The sequence below is a fragment of the Falco peregrinus genome, chromosome 4 (assembly GCF_023634155.1).
Source record: "Falco peregrinus isolate bFalPer1 chromosome 4, bFalPer1.pri, whole genome shotgun sequence".
Taxonomy (NCBI): Eukaryota; Metazoa; Chordata; class Aves; order Falconiformes; family Falconidae; genus Falco; species Falco peregrinus.
In genome coordinates, this window is record NC_073724.1 from 64,082,776 (window position 1) to 64,105,594 (window position 22,819).

At 39.9% G+C, this 22,819-nt stretch overlaps 1 protein-coding gene across 4 annotated transcripts in view; it reads left to right on the forward strand.

Annotated features, from left to right (window-relative positions):
- The window catches only part of TMTC4 (transmembrane O-mannosyltransferase targeting cadherins 4), a 59,136-nt gene that overhangs the window by 14,040 nt on the left and 22,277 nt on the right, over positions 1–22,819 (forward strand). For 3 of the 4 annotated variants that reach the window (XR_008746992.1, XM_055802741.1, XM_027784758.2), the window contains exons 6-9: positions 13,886–13,983; positions 15,999–16,091; positions 20,626–20,787; positions 21,562–21,764. Coding sequence is in view for 3 of the 4 variants with exons in the window: in XM_055802741.1 (XP_055658716.1) it covers positions 13,886–13,983; positions 15,999–16,091; positions 20,626–20,787; positions 21,562–21,764 (556 nt within the window). In the remaining variant the exon portion in view is untranslated. The remainder of the gene's footprint in view (positions 1–13,885; positions 13,984–15,998; positions 16,092–20,625; positions 20,788–21,561; positions 21,765–22,819) is intronic. The other variant, XM_027784768.2, reaches the window with a different exon arrangement.

The window sequence follows — 22,819 nt, forward strand, 5'->3', positions numbered from 1 at the left end:
GCTTGATGTGGTTTGAATTTATTAATGCTTATACCCTCGTAAAATATTTAAAATAAACCAATTCAACCACACCAGACCTGCTTTTATTTATTGTTAGAAGAGCTGGAAGGGTTGCTGTCCCTAATTCCCGTTAAACACTAAGAATTTATTTTAAGTAAAGTCTGTTTTGTAATAGGCTTAATTGTTAAATGTTTTATTGTTTAGAAGCATAAGGAGATATTTTAGTAAGTGTTTCAGAAAGGAATCAAACCTATATGTTCCTAAATATTTTAGTACACTTTATGCCATTATGTTGGGGTGGCTTAAATGGGAAAAAACTTTAGGAACATTACTTGTATTTTTAATGAATATTTAAGAATTATTCATATAAGTAAGCCCTCTAAGTTCCTGCAATATGCAAGTGCTGGCATATACGTGCTAAATATAGTGTTACTCCTAGAGGTTTTTTTAAGACAGCTGTATTTAACAGGAACAATTCTCTTCTAGATATTTTTTCAAGTGAACTTTCAGATCTGTTGTATTATTTGATCAGAATGCAGGTTGGCAGTTCAAATACAGCTGTGGAGAAATTATCTAGGGGCTCTGTTCAGTAAACACTCAAGAATACATGAATTCATGACTATGAAGAATTATACAGGACATGCAATCTGGTACCTGAATGTGCCCCATCACAGGAAATACAGGAATCGTTTGGTGAGCCCATGAGGAGCTGTATTTTGAAAAGCTTGTATAATGTCAGTTCAATAGACATGGCCTGTAGTGTTTAAGCAGAATTGGCAGTGTATTACAGAGGTACCTGAGCTGGCTTTAGGTGCTCCAGTTTAACAACATAGTCCCATGACTATCATAGAATTTAGTGTAGTCTGATGGGGGTAAATTAGTCCACAGTGAGCTCTAAGATGGTGTGAATAGCTCCTGCTAATTGAGTTTAGATTGTTTACAACTATTTTCTACAGCTGTGTATTTCTACAGCTGATACCATAAGTTTATACCATAAGTGAACTTCACCACTTCAAATGGTATTTATTGTGATTCCTGTTCACTTCTGATATTTTTTTTCTCCCCTTTGAGTAGGTTTCTTTTGTTTCAACTGGATTAATAATTTCTTGATGAAAATTTGCCTTGGGGTTTTGCTTGCTCTTTTATTCTTTTCTCACCTATTTTACTGGGTACAGTTGTGCTTTGATGTTTCTTCTGTTGGTGCTAGAGCAAATCAGACAATTCAAAATATTGGCTATGTACTTTCCAGTTTGTTGGTACAGGTAAACCTATATGGCAGGGGTAATAATCTTTGCTTGAAGAACTCAAGAGCCAAATTCTTGATAGGATGACCTTTGGATGACCAAATAGGATGACCATTGGAGACTTTTATGGAGGACTGTGTCGTTATTTTGTTATGGAGGACGTATCAGGGATGATTAACAAAAGTGACATCTGCCCTGGTTAGGGATATTCTGATTGCTCGTGTCAGTTTGATAGCTTTTAGAAGTCAGTGTCATTTTAATAGTATTCTTGTACTGAAATTCTTGTCATTGATACAGAAGAAAGTGTTGTGAAGACAAGATACTGAGCAGCACTTAGTATTTTTTATTGGACGTTACATCGTAATAGGATCAGAGCTATGTGTCTTAAGCAGATTTGCCCAGGAAAACTACAGTCTACATGCACAGCTGTAGACTTTGTCTTTCAGATCAGTTTTCAGTGTTTGGTGTCATCTTCACTGCCTGCTTTTCCCTCAGTGACTTCTTAAAGAAACTTAGACTTTATTTGTACTCAGGATTTTGTATCCAAGTTACATACCTGTATCTCTCCCAACAGTTTCCTCATTTTGGGTAGCTTGGTGACAATTTCAGGTTCTTGCACATCCTATCTGGCATGTCCTAAGCAAGAGAATGAAAAGTAATTTCCAGCACTGTGGGGAGCACTAAGTTCTTTAGCAGATCTTGCATGGAGCCTGAAGGGAGGAGCCCAAGCTTCAGAGTATTTCTTTCCTGTGAACCTTTACATGATTTGCTGCAGACTGATGAGCAATGTGCCAAAAACCTAGACGTTTCAGATCGGAATGGTTCTAGTCTGAAAACTGATGTTGAAATGCCTGGGTGAGATTCACTGCTCATCTTGGATGTGCCTTGCTGTGAAAATCATTCATTTTTAAATAGAAAGAATAGAATAGACTTACAGTTGGAAGGGATGTACAACAATCAAGTCCAACTGCCTGACCAACCTGGGGCTGATCAGAAGTTAAAGCATGTTATTAAGGGCATTGTCCAAATGCCTCTTAAACACAGACAGGCTTGGGGCATCAGCTACCTCTCTAGGAAGCTTGTTCAAATGTTTGACCACCCTCACAGTAAAGAAACTCTTCCCCTGATGTTCAGCCTGAACCTCCTCTGATGCAGCTCTGAACTATTCCCACACTGTCCAATCAGTGGATACCATGGAGAAGAGATCAGCACCTCCCTCTCTACTTCCCCTCCTCAGGAAGTTCTCTCTATAGAGCAATGAGGTTCCCCTTGAGCCTGCTTTTCTTCAAACTAGATAAGCCTATGAGGTCCTTAGCTGCTTCTCACAAGACATTCCTTCTAGCCCTTTCACCAGCTTTGTTGCCCTCCTCTGGATGCATTGAGGGACCTTAAGATCTATCTTAAATTGCGGGGCCCAGAGCTGTGGTGCACAGTACTTCAGGTGAGGCTGTGCCAGTGCTGAATACAGCCAGATAATCGTGTCTTTTGACCGGCTGGTTATGCTGTGTTTGATGCACACCAGGTTGCAGTTTGCCCTCTTGGCTGCCAGGGCAGACTGCTGACCCATACTGAGCCTGCTGCCGACCAGCACCCCCAGGTCCCTTTCTGCAGGGCTGATCTCCAGCCACTCCTTTCCCAGTTTATATTTGTGCCCAGCATTACTCCATCCTAGGTGCAGAATCCAGCATTTTGACTTGTTAAATTCCATCCCACAAATCATAGTCCAATGCTCCAATCTATCTAGATCCCTCTGCAAGGCCTCCTGTCCCTCAAGAGAGTCAATAGCACCTCCCAGTTTGGTATTATCAGCACACTTGCTAATGGTGCATTCAACTTCTGCTTTCAGATTGCTGATAAATATATTGAACAGAACTGTCCCTAGAATTGAACCCTGAGCAACACTGCTGGTGGCTGGGTGCCAGCCAGATGTAGCCCCATTCAGTACAACCCTTTGAAGCTCTGCCCTTCAGAGCCAGACTTCATCCAGTGCACTGTGAACATGCTTATCCCACAGCTGGACAACTTGTCCAGAAGGATGCTATGAGGGGAAAATACCAAAAGCCTTACTAAAATCCAGAAAAACTACATCCATCACCTTCCCTTCATCCACTACGTGGGAGACGTTGTAGAAGGATATCAAATCAGTTAAATAGGACTTCCCCTTGTGAACCCATGTTGACTGTGGCTGATGACTGCGTTATTCTTTAAATGCCTTTCAACAGCACTCAGAATAATCTTCTCAATAATTTTTCCAGGAACTGAGGTTAGACTAACAGGTCTGTAGTTCCCTGGGTATTCTCTCATGCCCTTTTTGTAGACTGGAATAACATTCCTCCCCAGACTCCTAAGACCTGTGGTAGATGATTGAGAGGGTTCCTGCCGTGACATCTGCTAGCTCCTTCAGTACTCTGGGGTGAATCCCAGATTGTCTCCACCACCAGTATCCCTACAAATGTGATCCCCAGCCTCATAAGCCAGCTATTTCACATTGTGTCCATTATGTTGTGGTATTCTCAGGCTTTACTGGCTGAACCTTCAGGAATTTTCCCTACTTTGTCACCTTAAGCATCTGCCTTGGTCACGCAAGTTAAAAGCCTTTTATCTCTGCTCCTTCTGTGTAGTCACTCAAAAGAGAGACTCCTTTTGATGGCCATTGAGAGGAATAGCTTATCTTAGGCACTTGCAGTCATCTTGTAGAGGTACCGAAAGCTCTCATTTGTGTAGAAGCTTAGGAAGACTAGGCTTATAACTTAAGGTTCATTTCCATTGTCACTTCAATTGGGCAGAAGTGCAGGTAACTGCTAAAGTGGAGCAATCTAGCTGCCTTTTATCATAGAGCTAATTAGGTTGGAAGGAAACCCTGGAGGTCATCTCTAGTCCAGCAGCTTAAAACAGAGCTAAATTCATAAATAAGATTGCTTCGGACCTTAGCCAGGTGAGCTGCAAAAATCAAGGGTGGTAGGGTAGTTACACGTGACCAGTTTGCCTCCGCCTCTTTTCCTATGTTGTGCTCTTCAGCCTCCTAACCATCTCAGTGGTTCTTTACTGGACTTCCGGGTTGTTGGTGTGTTTCTTGTGTTGGCCACCACACTGAACACAGTACAGTTGATGTAGCCTCATAAGAACAACCACTTTCACTGACCTGCTGGTTATGCTGTAGCTATTACAGCCCAGCGTGCATTTCACCTTCTTCATTGCTGCACAGGCACACTACGGACTCACCTTCAACTTATCAGCTGGGAACTCCAGATCCTTTCCTGCAGAGCTGCTACCTAGGCAATCCCCAGCCTGGACTGTTGCATGGTGCTTTGATTTTCAAGAGGCTTCTGTCAACCCATTTCTCCAGCCTGTCGTGGTTCCCGCAAATAGCTGTCCTGTTCTCCACATCTCTAGCTGAACCCCTCCAACCACCACAAACACTTTCTGCCTTGCTGTAATTTTTTCCTTTGGGAGGGAAGGTTGGCCCAAGCTGGAGCTGTTTGAACATTAGTGTCTGTATAGGAAAGGGTAGTGTCTATTGGAAAGGGCAGCTACAAAGAGAATGGAGGCTCTCTCTCACAAGGAGCCACATGGAGAAGACAAGGGGCAATGGGTACAAGTTGCACTGGGAGAGATTTCAGCTTGATATAATAATTTGTTTACATAGAGAACAATCAATCACTGGAACAACCTCTCCAGAGACATGGCAGAGTCCTCATCACTGGAGGTTTTCAAGATGCAATTGGACAGGGTGCTAGGTAATTTCATCTAGATGCCCTTTCCCACAAAATGTTGGACCAGATGATCTTTGGAGGCCCCTTCTAGTGTGGGCTGTTCTGTATTTGTGTGAAAGGCTTTAGGAAAAGGTAACCAATATGGGGAAGTGGTCATAGTAGAGCATGACTTTTCAGTGGTTTTGTTGTATTAAAGTAAATACGAAGTTTTACCCTTGGGTGCCTCCATTTCGATGGTATGAATTTCCTTCCCTTGTGAACAGTTCTTCTAGCCATTCACAAATAATAAGATAAATAAGGAATAAAGACCTTTTTATCCGAGTGTAGCTGAGTTTGATTCTGCACAGATTAAGGGAGTCAGACAGCAAAAATGTAGTCCCAAATCTAAGCTGATCTCACTCTCTATATAGGTAAAGAATAAGTGTTTAAAAAAAATGCATATATAGTTTAAAGAACAGACTTAAACTATGTCTCCTAAGCAGCAAAGGAAAAATACCCTTTCTGGGTCAGACCAAGATGTTGATTTGTCTTTGTGGAATAGTCTTTGTTAGAAAGAGAAGAAAACAAAAAAAAAACCCTCTGTGCATTCCATTGCATCAAGCTTATGTTTCTAATCAAATATAGCTGCTTTACGATAATCCTACAGAAAAGTGGGATCTACTAGTCTGCATTAACATCCCATTTCCTTTTGTCCTGCTACATTTTTTTTATGTCTAAGGCAAGCATGACCCTAAACCCTAGGTCAACAGCATGTATCCTTGTTTCTGGATTTGGCTGTCACGTGTATATAGCACTTAAGTCACTGACTTTTTACAAGCAGCAGGAGAGCTGTCATAGGTGGATTTTTTAAAAAATTGTTATTAATAGATGCATGGTAGCATGACTCTTTTGGAGTACTTAAAAGAGTACAACTGTAAGGCCTCGGGATTTGTGGGCTGCATTTGTATTGTCTTTTGAATATAATTACCAAAACGTGTTTGGTGCTTGTTTGCTTTTACTGATGAACTTTGAGTGAGCATCAGGGTACAATGAACATTGAAAAGACTGAGTTGATGCGACCGATAGAGTTGTGTCCTCAGTAACATATACTGTTTTGTTACCAGCAGCATCCTAGTGCTACTATCAGGATAGATAGATTATCCAAGTCTTTCTTAAAGAACCTGACTATTCTTACAATGCAAAGTGAAATTTGTGCACAGCCGAGTTCCAGAAATCTGTTTGTGTTTCACTAGCATAGATATAGTTATTGAACTGTCATTTTTGGCCTTCTCTAAAGGAGTCAAAAGTCATAGAAGAGAGACTGCTTAGTGCTTGTCTTCAGCTGGTGTCTAAGTGAATGAACGTAAGAAATTTTTTTGCTTGGGAATAAGGACTCATAAAATGTCTGAGGAGTATTTGGAGGTACTGCCAGAAAAGTATATGTAATACTGAAAACAATCAGAACAGAAAATTATCAGTGTCAGAATGGAGGAAAAAAAAACCAACAAACCACAAAGGAAAATAATGGGGTTTTTTTAAAGCTCAAGATAATACTGCAGGTTGTTTGCCTGACGTGGTTTATTTGTGGTTTTGGGTAGACAGTTTCTTTTAGCCAGAATCTGTAGCATTAATTTTATATTTTTTTTAAAGTATAAGCACTTAACACACTATGTGGGCTATAATTGTGTCTTACTGAAGTTCTGCAGTTCCAGTTCTTTTCCCCAATAGACAGGTTTTGATGTTACCATTTTTGATAGGATAACATTTATATTTGCAAGGAACTAATCTGTTGTTCTCATTCTGTCCTGCTGTTTTAAAACACAGCTGTGGGGACAAATCCACTGCATAGGCTTTGGAGACAGCAAGAGCTGACAACTCTTTAGGTATGTTCTGAAGGGAATCGTGGGTTATTAACTTTGTTGAATTTTAATGCAGCTTCTCTGGGAATTCATAAGGCAATTTAAAACTGCTGTAGTATTCATTTTGCCTTCCTTTGTCTTCAACTTTGACAGTGATCCAGTTGCATGTATTTGCCATCTGCATTGGTGATCTCACAGTGATACAAAACGAGGAGTTCAAGATTTGTTTTGTGTGAATAATATTGACCTGGCTATTAAATAGGGGATCAACTGTTTGCTCATATGCTATGACTTCTAAAAATTACTTTGTTCTGGTTGTGTGTTTCTGTTTTGTTCTGTTCTGTGTAGTTGCCTGTTAATCATCTACTAGTTCATCACTAATTTGATAAAGCATGTGAAGTAGACTGTAGTGATGTAGTTTTGGGAATACTGGAGGCTTGTATTGTGGAGGTTTTCGTACAAATTGAAAATGTCCCCTGTGTGAAAGAGATCGTTGTTAAGATACGGGGAATTTGTTAGCTATTTTGCAATTGGTCAAGAGGTATTTACTATTATTAATCATATGGGCCCTGTTTTTTCAGCTGTGTGCCCTACTGTTCATATTTGAACATACTGGGAGGGAATAGTTGTCTGTGGAGAAACTAACAATTTTTTATTATTTTTTTTTTAGAACTAGTGCTACCTTTTTGCTTGGGGATGGTGTAATTCTGGGATAGATGATACCTTCACTGTAGCCTATAGGTACTATATGTAATGAGTTTGAGATACTTGGATATGTTAAGGAACGGCACTTGCTTTTGTGGTTCCATTATTAAGTGAAACACTAGCTTGAGCTACAGTAGTATGTACATTTGGAGACACACAAGGAGATGTCAGGCTTAAGTTAATTCTGACAGTGGATTCTTATGTGATCTTTTAAGACTAGGTAATTCTTCCCACTTTGCATAGCAATTCACAAGCAGGGAAATCTTAGAGCTTGGTTAGATGAGTTTTGCAGTAGTTTAGTTGGAAGGTACCATCCCCACAGACAAGGCACATGAGTGGAATGTATGAGCATTTCTGACCTGTTTCAGTTAAAAATTAAATCTTCCTGCAGAAGCTCAACATAACTTTGCTTCAACTTTCAAAGGAGTAGGTGCTTCCACAGAATCAATTACTGGTTTTCACCTGAAGATGGTGACTTCTGAAATTGCTCCAAGCTGTCACCTGGCTGAGCCCTAAGTTGCTCAATTAGTTTTGAAGAAAGAGAAGCCAAATATGTAATTGTCTGAATTGGTAACAATTGTTTGGGATATTGTTAGTTTGACTGTAAAGTAAGACTAAGCTTAGTACTCTAAACAGAGTATTTTCTTCATATCCTTAACTTCTAAGGAATTTGTTTTCATTGAATTGTGGGTTTAGGACATGGCAAAATAAGGTCTCTCGAAACAGGATTAGTGTTTAGGAAGACAGAGTTGACGTGTATCACCAATGTGCTGCTCATAAATTTAGGATCAGTCAATTGCATGCTTTGTGTATGCATCCTAGCTCTAGGGATGCTTATACTTGAGTCTAGCAGTCTAAATGGAGGAGCCCTCAAGGCTTGATCATGGTTTATATAGGTATTTCATTGAATCCTCTCAGCTTTCAGACTTAATGTAGTCCTAAAGAGGGACCATCTGAGCAATGCTTTTTGGTTTTGTATAGAAACACTACACATTTCTAGCTTAAAAAAAAAAACAACACACCAACCCCCCCCCCCCCCCCAAAAAAAAAAAACCCAACCCAAACACAAAAACACTCAAGTACTCCATTTCTTTGGCATGCTTACAATTTTGTCCATCTGTTAGTGGCACAATGCCCACTCACAATATGGTGTACCAGTTTCAACCAGGCACAGGTGCCAGCAGAAGATTGGTTTCATTTTCTGACACAAGATTTTTCTAGTGGAAGGTAGAGCCATATTAGGGGAATGTGCTTTGCTAGACTAATTACTTCTGTTGGCGTGTGTGTACTTCATGGTAATAGTTAGCACTTATGCAGTGCTTTACATTTTCAAATCACTGTTACTAAAAAAAGAAAAAAAAAAAAGATTGAAGGTAGTGCTGAATGATTATCTTTATCTACTTTTCCAGCCTACTTTACTGAGATTTCTGCAGCTGGGAAGGGGGGGGGTGGGCGGCATGTTGTGCATATTTAGCCAGGAACAAGCCCAAGATAAAATGTTTCTTAATTGCAATTCTTTCTCTTTGAAGTTTAATATCTGATGAATGTTTGTAACATTACAACTCTCTCTATATGATTGTATTGACCTTTGGAGGCTGCAAAAGAAAACAAAGGAGAGATCCAGGTTTTCAGGAGGAGATCTTGATCGCAGGATTACAGAATGGTTGAGGTTGGAAGGGGTCATGAGGTCACCTGAGCCGACCTGCTCAGGCAGGATCACCTTGAGCCAGTTGTCCTGATGATTTTTGAGTTTCTTCAAGAATGGGAGGCTTCACAACCCCTCTGGGCAACCTGTGCCAGTGCTTAGTCACCCTCTCAGTAAAAGTGTGTCCTCATGTTTAGACAGCACCTCCTGTGTTTCAGTTTGTGCCCATTTTCTGTGGTCCTGTCACTGGGCACCTCTGAGCAGAGCCTGGCTCTGTCTTCTTTGCAACCTCCCTGCAGGTATTTATGTACATTGATGAGATTCCCCTTGAGCCTTCTCTATTCCAGGCTACAGAGTCCCAGCTCTCTCAGCCTTTCCTCGCAGAGGCATGCTCCAGCCCCTTTATCATCTTACTAGCCCTTCATTGGACTCACTCCAGTATGTCCATGGCTCTCATGTACTGGGGAGCCCAGAACTGGACACAGTAGTCCGGGTGTGGCCTCATCAGTGCAGAAGAGAGGAGAAGAATCCTGTCTCTTGGCCTGCTGGCAATATTTTGTCTAATGCAGCCCAGGATACCATTAGTCCTCTTTCCTGCAGGGACACATTGCTGGCTGACATTCAACTTGGTGTCCACCAGGACCCTCAGGTGCTTTTCCACCAAGCTGCTTTACAGCTGGATAGCTTCCAGCATGGGCTGTGCCTGGGGCTGTTCCTCTCCAGGTGCAGGATTTTGCAGTTCTCCTTGGTGAACTCGATGAGGTTCCTACCAACCTGTATTTCCAGCCTGTTTAGGTCCCTCTGGATGGCATGATGACCCTCTGGCATATCAGCCACTCCTCCCAGTTTGGTGTCATCTGCATCTGTCACCGTTGCCGAGGGTACACTCTGCCTTATCATCCAGATCAATAATGATGTTGTTGAACAGGATTGGACCCAGTATTGACCCCTAGGGTACACTGGTAGTTACTGGCCTCCAATTAGGCTTTGTGCCACTGATGACCGTCCTCTGGGCCTTGCCATTCAGCCAGTTTTCAAACCACCTCACTGTCTGCATGTCCAGTCTGTACATCAAGACCTTCTTTATGAGGATCTTATGGGAGACTGTGTCAAAGGCCTTACAAAAGTCCAGGCCTTTGACACCATCTCCCATAAGATCTTTATTACTTCTCTTTTGCTGGGTGCTTTTCCTGTCTTTGAGAGTCCATACTTAAGCTTGGCTACACTTGACATGTTGAGACATTCCTGGTGTATGAGACTTGGGATGTTCAAAAGAAGATAAACCTATTTCTGCACAATTTTGAATGTGTACTTACTGAATGGCATTGAATTATCACGTGTTTTTCACTAGACCATTTATCCAGTTTGTCAACGGAAATCTGACTTCTCCTTAGTATGCTTCATCGCTGTTGCCTGGCAGCACCTTTAGACTTAATCAGCATACTCCTTATTGCATCATCCAAATTTTTTAAATGATCTATTAGAGCCAGGTGAAGGAAAGGCCCAATCCAGAATGCATCTAATTTTTCACAATGAGCTAGACTCTTAGTGTACTCTTTCTAGCTGTTATTTATACCCTTTCTAGAATAACTTCTTGCGGCCCATATTTTTTCTGGGGTATTTCACACTGTCCCCAATGGTATTCTCAAGCCCTTGTGACCTCAAGGTATAGGATGTTTACAGGTTTTCTTTCATTGGGAAGGCCCTTTTTTTTCTGTCCAAGTCAGAAATTATACTTAGTTTTATAAAAATGGCTAAAATATGTCTTTGGCAAACAATTAATCATATCTTTTTATGTTTTAGAGGACCACCTAGAAAATATTTTGGCTAAGTGTTTTTTTTCTGAGTAATTTTGACCAGTCACCTTAGCTTTGTTTCTTTAGCTTACCTTTTCATATCTTTTTTCCTCTTGAACAGTAGGCATGTAAGCATTGTTTTGTTTTATTTCAAGCTTCTGGATTCTCAGGGTTTCTTCGTGATTCCTCAGAGGTGACAGTTGAGATTACTCTGGGTTGTATAGGACCTGTTGGAGTAAATTTAACCAATTGTTGCAACTTAAAACAAATTGCCTTCTCTATAAATACTGTGTCTTGTAGTTCACTATTTTTGCTTTTGTTCTTGCTCCCTTTCTGCTAGTCGTATCCTTCCTATCTGACTGCAGCTGACCCCTGTGAAAAAATGAAGCAAAAAGTCATAGAACGCTTTGGTTTTCTTGGCATTGTCCATTTTCTTTCCCATGGAGTATTGGAATAACTACTTCCTTGCTGCTCTTCTTACTAATATATCTATGGAATTGTGGGGTTTGTTCTTTACATACATTACCTTTTCTTATTTTGTGGTGTGACCTTTCTGAGTTTTCCTCTATGAGCGCTGCTGTTATACTTGTCCTTGATAATTTGACCTAGTTCCTTTTTTCCTATTACTCTTACATTTTGCATCACTAAAGCATTTGTGAATCACCATCTGGTCTCTTACTACATATACTTCCCACTCATCCGTGTTAAGATAGTTTGTATTTGTGTAATGAATACTGCTTCTCTGAGAAGTGCTTAGTTATCCTGAATTCTTTCCACCAGAGTTTCGTTCTGGGAAGAAATTTCTCGGTAGAAGAATGTATACTTCAGTAAACTCAATGAAGTCCATTGGCTTTGTTTACTGTTCTTCCTTTTACTAAGAATGACCAGTTGTCATTTTGTGAGTGTGATCAATTGCCTTCCATCTTCGCATTCTCTCAGCTAGTTTATTTCTACATTAAAAAAAAAAAAAACAACAACAAAAGAAACACAACCCCCAAAAAAATAAAGTCCCAACACTGAATTTCAAGTACTGGTTGAACAGTCTTGTATTGTAGAGTCTGAAAAGTTAAAGACCTCCTTCAAGAAGATGTATTTAGGACAGATTCCCTTTATTCTTAGTAGTACTCTTAGAACAAATTTTGAAGCTACTTCCTCCATGAATTTCAGCCCTCAGTTGTTCTGTATAATTGGTGTGAGCCGGAGTTTCCCCATTGCATTTTATTTTTTATTTTCTTATAGTTGCAATGTTTCTTTAGTTTAGTCATCATGTATTCTGTATTTCCATGTTTTGTTTTGGTGGTGTTGAGATGTGTGACTTCTTTCCTTCATAAGGCTTTCTTTTAATTTTATAACATCTGCACCTCTGATGTTAAGTCTTACCTCACCTGTGGGGACATAATTTGGAGTGGAAGGAGAAGGAACAAATGCCTGCCAAGTATTGCAGTGATGAATCTCACATCTTACTGCTCATTCTGCTGAAGCTTTAAGTCTTAGGGAAGAAAAGAGTACTAGAAACAACCTCAAAACCTGTTCTTTCACATATTTTTATGAAAACTTCTCTCTGCCACAAAAGAAGTAGTCTGCTTCAAAATGAGAAAGGAGGCAATGTCAGCAGGTCCTTTTCATGCTTCTGGTCATGGTTCGTATCTGGCCCAGCAACATCTAAGACTGTGTACTAGTTTCCCTTTATAATCAGTGGAGACAGCGAGCTACTTCTGAAAGGTGGACAACTGCATTTAATTAGGAACTTAATCCCTACAGGTGTCCCCATCTCTCAACCAGTTAGAAAGGAAGCCTAGTATACCAGCCTGGGTGTAGATGCCTACTTCTGGTGACATTTGCCTTAATTCTGTCATTTACCCTTTCCATAGGCTGTTACTGTAGTTCTGTTAAGTACTAAGGGTCAGACCTGTATTAGCAGTAGGGAAGAACTGCTCTAGAGATCAAGGCATGTAGGAAAGGGATTCAGTCAATGGATGTAGAGTTCAACTTTGTTTTTTCACATACCAAGTCAAAGATTGATTTTTGTGATGCCTGTAGAGCCCATGTTGCTTGAATCAAGAAACTGCCTCTGAATGAGCAGAGTGCTTTCCTCTATTTCCTGCACCTGTGGAGTAGAGGTTGTGACACATATGTTTTTATGTGAAGTACCCATGTACTGTGTGTGATAATACTTTGGCTGAAGTAGGGCTTATTGTTATATTAATCTCAGAAATGCCTGCTTGTAGTACCCAAAATCAGCTACATGGTGCAGGCTTTAAAGACTTTTTTTGAGTACAAGCTGCAGTTATTCTTGATCTCTTAACCCCAGAGTTCCTCACCCTGCTGTAAAACTGCTTCCTGAGTGCAAGAACTAACTGCTTCTCTGCTCAGATGCTAAAATTTTTGAGCTCCATGGCATTCCATTGCAGTGCTAATGAAATGACATGAGGTACTTGCTAAATGCAGCAGCCCTGGAGAAGCAGCTCATTGTGCCTTTGTAGATTCGACTACAGTTAAAACAGTTTGCGTGTGTGACACTTCATGTGCAACCGTTAGAAAGAATTTCTTGTTCATACAGTAGCTTCGAAGAGTGGACAGTCATGGTAGAGCTTTAGCTAAGGATGATAAATGTGTCTAAATATTGGGAATTAACCTTTGCAGTTCATGAATTGTGGAAACGATGTGAAGCTTCTGCCGTTCTAATTAATCTGGCTAAAATGTCTAGCAAATAGGGAAATTTCTAATGTCTCTGAGAATAGAAAATGTCTGCAATAAAGGGACAAATGCCAGCGTATTGCAGGAAGTGCCCTTTGCTTTTTAAGTCTTGTATCCAGATCTTGACTGATAGAAAAGATTGTGATATGAAATGCTGTATATTTTTTAAATTCTAAATTTAATTTATATTTCTAACTTTACCCTTAAATATATAAACCTAATGTAATGGCATGGTTTATTTTGACAGATAAGGAAGGACATCATTTTTCTATATTCTGGGTGCTGGTGAGTGTAATCCTAGGGGCAATAGCCATGCTGTGCAAAGAACAAGGAATTACAATACTGGTAAGAATCCTCCTATTGACTGAATTTTGACCTTAGCATCTGTCAGGAGCAGTTGTAAAGCTTACAAAGACAAATCTTCTTCACAGCTAATTGCATGCACACCTTTTTATTCTGTTCAGAAAAGCTGATAAAAAGCAGTGTTCTACTAGATCTCCCTTGATTGTATCCCTGCAGCTCTGTTGGAATTCTTCATTTTATCTTTTGTAAACAGGTTGCTTGTATCTGTTAATTTTTTTGCAAAATTTAGAAGATTTATAGTGTTAGTTTTGATGCATATCATGTTCATTGGCCTTGTTTTGAATGTTAGTGGTCAAGACAGCAGGCCTACAAACCTCTTTATGAACAAAGTTATAACTGGAGGAGAGCATTTTTAAAATCTCCACCCTCAGGTGTAATTAGAAGTAGGGCCATTGTTTATGTATTTCTAATACCGAGTCTTTTCCTTCTGTCCCTTATTTAAAGATTTGTTTATGCAAACAGATTTAGTTACTGTTCACGTTCATTGTGCTCTTGCTTTTTATTACTTCAGTGAAGACATTCTGTTATCGGTGACCAAATCAGCCACCTGAAATGCTGCATCTGTGATTTTTACCTGTTATATAGCGATATATCTTTATAAATAAATCTGATCCATAGTTTTAACTGACATAGATAAAGCAACAGAATCAGAAGAATTCTTTACAGCAGGGACCCTCTTGTTCTGGCTAGGAAAAAAGGGAGGAGAAATTACCGAAAACTTCTTGCTTTAGGATGTTGGTTTTGGGTAGATGTTTGTGGAGTGATACAGTTTTCAAATATGTCTGTAAGGAAAACAAAAGGAATTCTCTTTTAAAATATGGTGTATTTCCTTTAGTGGTATGAAGTAATTATTGGAGATAGCAGACACAGAATTGTTATCGGATCTGTGTTTTTTATTTGTTTGCTCTTGCATTGCTAGGACAATATTTATTGTTGTGCTGAGGGACATGGGTCAGAGGGATGAAGGAATAAACCACACATTAAAAAAATTGCTTGTAGGCTGAATGTAATTTTCAGCAGGATTCTTGCCTTCCTATGTCCATGCGAGTGAGCCAAAAGACTTTTAACTGCTAGGATGCTTTTCTATGTGGAGCCACTCCACCCTTTAACCTATTTTCTGTCTCCTTCCTTTGACTGTTAGAAGGAGACTTGTGGCTTCCCAGTGTACTCTGCCTCACCTGGAAATATTTTTACTGTCTTTTTTCCATTTAGTCTTTAGAACACTGAGGTAATTTCCAAAGTTAGTAGGATATAGGCTAAATATTCAAGGATTGTCATGGTTGGTGATTGCTGAAACATTGAAGGGATTTTGCTGGTCACCTCGATGGAATTACCCTGGACACATTTTGGTTGCTTGCTTGTGGGTAGTACATGCAAGTGTAGTCCTGAAAAGCACTGAATATGCTCTAATTTTATGTGTAGTGGCTGATGTCACTTTGCTTCCCTCCCCACCCCGCCCCAGCAACTTCCACTGTGTATATTGACGTAATTACAAAAAAAGCAAGCTTGATACCTCTGTTAATTATCTCTGAGCTTTTGTTACAACAATTTATGTACTTTAAAAATACTGTTTCTGGAATCTGACTGTCAAAAGATACTATGCTGCACAGCAAAAAATAAGTAGAAGGCTTAAAAAAACTCCAGTTTACTGACAGAAGCCTTCCCTTTTGACCACAGTACTTAAGCTGCAGAACATGTGGAAAAGAAGACAGAGCAGAATAGTGTTGTGACCATGCATATGGGGTCTAGCTTGCTCGTACATGGTATTTCCTGAAGAGTTATTCCATGTAGCAGGAGAACCCCCATTACAGTAACATGACATTCTACTCATCTGAGCTTAGGTTTTCAATTTACCATTCTGCCATCATTACTACCAACATATCTCTCTAGGTGTACAATAACTCATGGTACAAGTAGAATTTAAGAGGTATGTAAAAAAAAAATAATTGTGGTTAGCTGCTCCATCTCATGCTTTTATTTTTCTATTGGTTGTTTAGGGTTTAAATGCAGTGTTTGATGCACTGGTGATCAACAAACTAAATGTTTTGGAACTTATTCAGAAGTTACTACACAAGGACAAGTCATTGGAGGTGAGTCCTCAGAGGTTTTGTTCATTCTGGCCATTCAGACAGTCATGTACTAAAAGACAAAGATACAACTTCTGACAGTTTTGTTGTTGTTGAGAATTTAAAAAAATCAGTCAGTCTAGTTAAGGCAATGTGCTGTGACATTTTTACAGCAACATGAATAGTAATGGGATGGCATTAGAATTGCATTGGATAGTGAAATCCATTCCACGGTTCTCTCAACAGTATGTTAAAAATGTGGTGTGGAAGAGCTGACTGCTTGATGCAACAAGTTCTCCAGGATCAGTAGCTTTACAACTGAAATAGTTGTTTAACACAGTTTGGTCAGAGTTAAGCAGTGATAGTTGCTAAGGACTGAATTTCTAACTTTTGTGTGTATCATTTTATCTAGTACTGGCTCAAGTGGAATGTGGCAACTAGTATTTGCACTGGCAAGCAAGTCACAGAAACAGTCAGCCTCAGGTGAATGATTGATAGCAGCCAAATAAATTAACAGCGTGCTGGAACATCACTACTGTTCAGCAGCTAAATCATTTGCCTTTCCTATCCAAGGTTCAGCAAGGCAAAGAAATAGTCATTGTACTTTGCATCGATCAGTGGTTTCACTGCAGAGAAGTCTTGCTCATGTTTCTGAGTAGCACAAGTCCTATGGGGCTTTTAAATTCCTTTGCAGAGTGAAGTGAGGATCTTCAGGGTGAAACTGGTGAAAGTGGAATCTCTAGAACTGAGACAGTAGATTTGACCATGAACTGTTGAAGGGTGCAGGAGTATTTCAGGCAGCAGATAGAAATGCTGGAGAATTTTGTGGTATAATGAGGGTAATGTCAACTAGCGTTGAAGGAGTCTAGAGCTGTAGGGGACTGAAGCAGAGCCAGTTCAAAATTAAAGTGATGAAAATAAAAGGTAATAAGGAGGACCCTGGTGTCAGTGGTGAGTCAGCCTCACATCAGTGTATGGCAAGATCATGGAATGGATCCTCCTGGAAGTTATGTCAAAACATATGAAAGATAGGGAGGTGATTAGAGGCAGCCAATGTGGCTTCACCAAGGGCATATCATGCCTGACTAATTAGTGGCCTTCTATGATGGAGTAACTGCATCAGTGTACAAGAAAAAAGGTGCTGATACCATCTGCCTGGATTTCTGTAAGGTCTTTGATATGGTCCCCCATGACATTTCTGCTGCTAAAATGGAGAGATGTGGTTTTGACTGATGGACTGTTAGATGGATAAGGAAAATTGGCTGAATGTCCACATGCAAAGAACCCAAAGAATGTCCAAGTGGAAACTGTAATGAGTGGTGTCCTCAAGGGTCCATACTCGGACCACTACTTAATTTCTTCATCAATTACATAGGTAGTAGAATTGAGTGCGCCCTCAGCAAGTTTGCACATTACACTGAGGAATGATGCAGTTCAGGGAAGGGATGCCATCCAGAGGGACCTTGGCAGGCTTGAGAAGTGGGCCCATGTGAACCTCATGAAGTTCAACAAGGCCAAGTGCAAGGTCCTGCACCTGGGTTGGGGCAGTCCCCAGTATCGATGCAGATTGTGGGATGAATGGATTGAGAGCAACGAGCAACCCTGCAGAGAAGAATTTGGGGATACTGGTAAATGAAAAATTGGCTATGAGCCTGCAACATGTGCTTGCAGTCCAGAAAGCCAACCATATCCTAGGCTGCATAAAAAGAAATGTGGCCAGCAGGTCAAGGGAGGTGATTCTGCTCCTCTGCTCTGCCCTTGTGAGATCCCACCCTGGAATACTGCATCCAGCTCTGATGGAAGTCATCGACCTGTTGGAGCAGGTCCAGAGGAGGGTGACAAAATGGTCAGAGGGCTGGAGCACCTCTCCTATGAAGAGAGGCTGAGAGAGTTGGGGTTTTCAACTTGGAGAAGAGAAGGCTCTGTGGAGACCTTATTGTGACCTTTCAATATATATAAAAGGGGCTTATAAGCAAGATGGAGAAAGAGTTTTTACCAGGGCCTATAGTGACAGGAAAGGAGCAGTGGTTTTAAACTGAAAGAGGGAAGATTTAGGTTGGATAGAATAGAACATTTTCAGTTGGAAGGGATGTATAACAATCACTTTGTTGAGCTGCCAGTTCAGGGCTGACCAGAAGCTAAAGCATATTATTAAAGGCATTTTCCGAATGTCTCTTAAATATTGACAGGCTTGGGGCATTGACCGCTTTTCTAGAAAGCCTGTTCTGGTGTTCGACCAGCAGTAAATTCTTTACAATGAGGGTGGTGACACACTGGAACAGGTTGCCCAGAAAAGTTGTGGATGCCCCATTACTGGAAATGTTCAAGGCCAGGTTGGACAGGGCTTTGAGCAACCTGATCTAGTGAAAGATGTCCTTGTCAATGGCAGGGGTGGTAGGACTAAGTGGTGTTTAAAAGTCCCTTCTAATCCAAAGTGTGCTATGATTCTGTGAAATGTGTCAGAGTCAAGTATTTATTGAGGATTACTCTTTAAGCATGAAGAACTCAGTGTTACGTTTCTGTTTTGTAACTTTTGAACAGCTCTGTCTGGGAGAAGAAAACATCAGATGTGCTGCCTTCTTTTATTAGAAGTAATTAATTTTAGCTCCTGCCATGTACAAAAATCTGTTCTGCTCTTTTCGTGGAAGTGTATCTAAGAATTTTTTGGTTTGTTTTGTTGAAAGACAGATCTTAAATTCTCTTACTTGCAGATTTTTTTCTTCTCGATTGAGACAGATTTCAGTCAACTAAATCAAAGATGATATGATAAATAACACTTCTTACACTTCTAAAATTTTGCCTACTAAGAGATTTTGTGGTGATTTGTGAAATCTGGCCTTTAAGAAGCTGCATGTACTGTGAAATGAAATGAAGCCTGGGATATGAGAGGTTTTGTGTAGTTAATCTCTCATTAAGGCAGTTATAAATTGTCATTATATGGTTTTCCTTCACAGAACAATTCTATTCCAAAAACATTTTTTAGGAATGGTTTTCCTACAGTCCTCATTTGGTTACCAAGATGTGTAAGTTGGAAGTAACCATTGGAACACAACTTGTATAAAACCATTTGCAACTTACATAAAATCAACATTACAAACTTCTTTATCTTTAAGCATTCAGCTAAATATTTTATGATGACTTTGTCAACTACAATATTAAAACCCCATCTGAATATTGCTTTTAAACTTAACTTTTCATCATTTTAAAGAATAAATATCTTCAGCCAGGGCACTGTTGGATGTCTTTGTGCAAGCCTACTTTTTTTTTTTTTGTACTCAGAAATAACTAATATTGATCTCCTAAGTAATTATGGTGGTGCTTGCTAATCAGCATATTGCAATAATAGATAATAATAATCAGTGTGCCAGCTCCCATGGAGGACATAGAACTGATCATCTATAACTGTCAGGTGTTTTTTTAAAGGTAATAGAAGCCTATCACTCTAAGGGAGGAAGGTAGGAATAAAGGAAAGCTAATACTGGAGATCATATATGACTATTTTTACGATCCAGTTAACTTTGCCATGTAAAAATTTGTAGTGTACTGACACTTTAATCTTCGGATGTGTAGAATGGAAAAGTGGCCCAAATCATCTCTCATTTCAGGGAAACTCTCGCCTTCCATCTTCTGCTTCTCTAATGACTTGTTGAGGCTGCATAGAATAATTTCAGCCATCAGGTTTCAGAGCTCTATGGCAGCCCTGCAGCACTGTAATACAGGGGGTCTGAGAGAAGTTGGATCCTTCGTTTCCTATCTGAGTCACCATTTGCGAGCTGGGTAGGGTGTTGGAAGCTTGGCTTTGCATCTCAAAACTGTGACAGAGATATCGTTACAGTTACTTGATGATTCTGTTTCCATTCTGTAGTGGTGAAGCTTGAAAGAATCCCTATAGTGTACCGTGGTTTACAATGTTTTTGTAGATCTTGGGTAATTTTAGCCTTACCGAAGTGATTTCAGTGCCTGTCTGTCATTAGCTTTTTAATCACGTTAACAATTGTGAAAATTTCAATTTGGTTTCTAATTCTTCCCATTTTCTAATTCTGCAGTTTTCTTGTTATATGCATGTAATTTTACCTCTGAAGAGACCCAAGTGGACAGAAACCTTCCATGATGAGCAGTCAACTGCATATAGCTATTTAAAACAAAGTTCACAAAGTAACCGTCCTCCATTTTAAGAAGAAAAGATAGATCAGTTTAATATGCCGTATACTAAAGGCTATATTCTGCTCAAATTCCCTAGCAGAAATTGGTGAAATTACATCAGCTATAGAGTTACTGAGGATTTATAGAAGAGAGGCTTCTTGAATAAAAAAAGTTTTCTTTTCTGATTGAGAAGGAAATGCAAATGTTTGCAAAAAAATATTTTGCAATTAGTCAATGAAAGCATAGTAAAGTTTGAGAACTTTCTAGTAACTGTAAAAATAATAAAAAACTGTAATAAAAAATGCACAGGAATAACCTCTTCTTTCTGAGGTGGTGGTGAAAAGAATGTGAATGCAGTGGGGAAGAGAACAAAATAATGGGGTTTATGTAAGGGTTTTTTCTTCTTTTTCTGTAGAATGCTGGGCTGTTAAGAAAGGGACTGCTTTTCAGGATAACTCTTCTGATGTCTGGCGGGGCCAGTATACTTTATATACGCTGGAGGATTATGGGCACAGGGCCACCGGCTTTCACTGAAGTAGACAACCCAGCTTCATTTGCAGACAGTCTGTTTGTGAGAGTAAGTTATGAAGTTGCTTTTTTCTGGCCAGCTCAGAACATTTGTCTTTGTCATCAAATTGAATTTTCTTTTCTGTGCTTCAAAGAAACAATAAAGTGGGCAGTCTTTATGTTTCAAGATGAGTCACCCTCACTTGTGCTGCTGTGATGGTTTTCTGCAACTTTTTAAAATAGTGTATCATGTATATTCTTTGCATTCAATTTAGCATACACTGCACACATTGAAGTACATTTCTGTTTACTCGCTATTTTTTCCATGCACGCAAGGATTTAGCTTTTGCTAATTTTCATTCCTTTTCCATGTACTATGCTTGACTTTTCATCTATTCTTTTGCATTTGAGGAAAATAACAAAGTCCTGGTCTGGTGCATTTGGAGTATGTCTTGGCTTTATATCTCTGACTGCATTAAGGCTCTTTCTGGGGATGGAGAATGAAGGGGAAAGACAGTGGGTACTGTCTTTTGACATTTTCACCTATTGTAGGAGATTATTCTTTTTACGTGTATATTGGTTGGACAGCACAGAATTGCATTTCCCTGTTCTGAATAGAAGAGCCACCTAGCTATGTTTTAAAAAAATAATTTCACAGCTGTAAAATAAATGGATATGTAACTAGTTGTGGTCTAACAGTATTTAAGGCCTCTTTGTTGTATAAGATATATTTTGTGAGAGGGAAATGGTAGCAGAGAGAAGAACTGAAGTTGTTCGTGTGTCCCTGTCCCTCCCCCCTTAAGTTTAGTATCAAATAAATGTTTGTTTTCTTTTTGACTGACAGGCTGTAAACTATAATTACTACTATTCGTTGAATGCATGGTTGCTGTTGTGTCCCTGGTGGCTGTGTTTTGATTGGTCAATGGGCTGCATACCCCTCATTAAATCTGTCAGCGACTGGAGGATAATTGCACTAGCAGCACTTTGGTTCTGCCTAATTGGTCTGATATGCCAAGCTCTGTGCTCAGAAGACAGCCATAAGAGAAGGTAAGAGACAGTGATGAATTTTAAATGCCTGGCCAACTTGAGTACAGTATTATTTTGTTAAATCCACTACTGGTAATTTTAACAATTCAGTGGAAACCAGTGTCTAGCAAATGTGGTTCAAATAAATATTTATAGCTGTCATTACCATTTTATCCCAATTTGGGCCCATCACTGTACACTGACTAGTGGGAAACAGAGTTGGAGGAGGAGGTATGGATGGCTGCTTTATTTTTCTCCTGAAATGGCATTTTGAGATCCTTAACACTGTAGGTGGTAAAAAGTAATATGATCTCAGAACAGAGTAGAAAATTATGTATGTTGTTGTCCCTACTTCTTAGAAGTCATCATCTTCTTTAATCTTCTCCTGATAGTGAATGAGAGATGTGCCTGGAAAGGAGGTAGAAATGCTGGCCATGGCCATACAATTAAAAGTAAAATGCTGACCGATAGTATCTACTGAGGAAACAACTTATACTTTACCCAAAGGAACTAAAAAATGTATTGTAAACTATTCTGTCTCTCTAAGGGCTTTTGTTTAAGTTTTCAGGTTCTGTTCCCTTGGATTTTTTGTAGAATTAATTTCTCAGTTCTTTCAATTTTTTCAGCAGCTCAGTCACAGAATCATAGAATGCTTTGGGTTGGAAGGGACCTTAAAGACCATCTAGTTCCAACACCCCCTGCCATGGGCAGGGACACCTTCCACTAGATCAGATTGCTCAGAGCCCCATCCAACCTGGCCTTCACTTCACATCCAACACTTCCAGGGATGGGGCATCCACACCTCCTCTGGGCAACCTGTTCCAGTGTCTGATCACCCTCACAGTAAAGAATTTCTTCCTAATATCTAATCTAAATCAACCCTCTTTCAGTTTAAAGCCATTACCCCTTGTCCTGTCACTAGCTGCCCTTCTAAAAAGTCCCTCCCGAGCTTGTCTGTAGGTCCTCTGTAGGTACTGGAAGGTGCTATAAGGTCTCTCTGGAGCCTTCTCTTCTCCAGGCTGAACAACCCCAACTTTCTCAGTCTTCACAGAAGAGGTGCTCCAGCCCTCTGATCA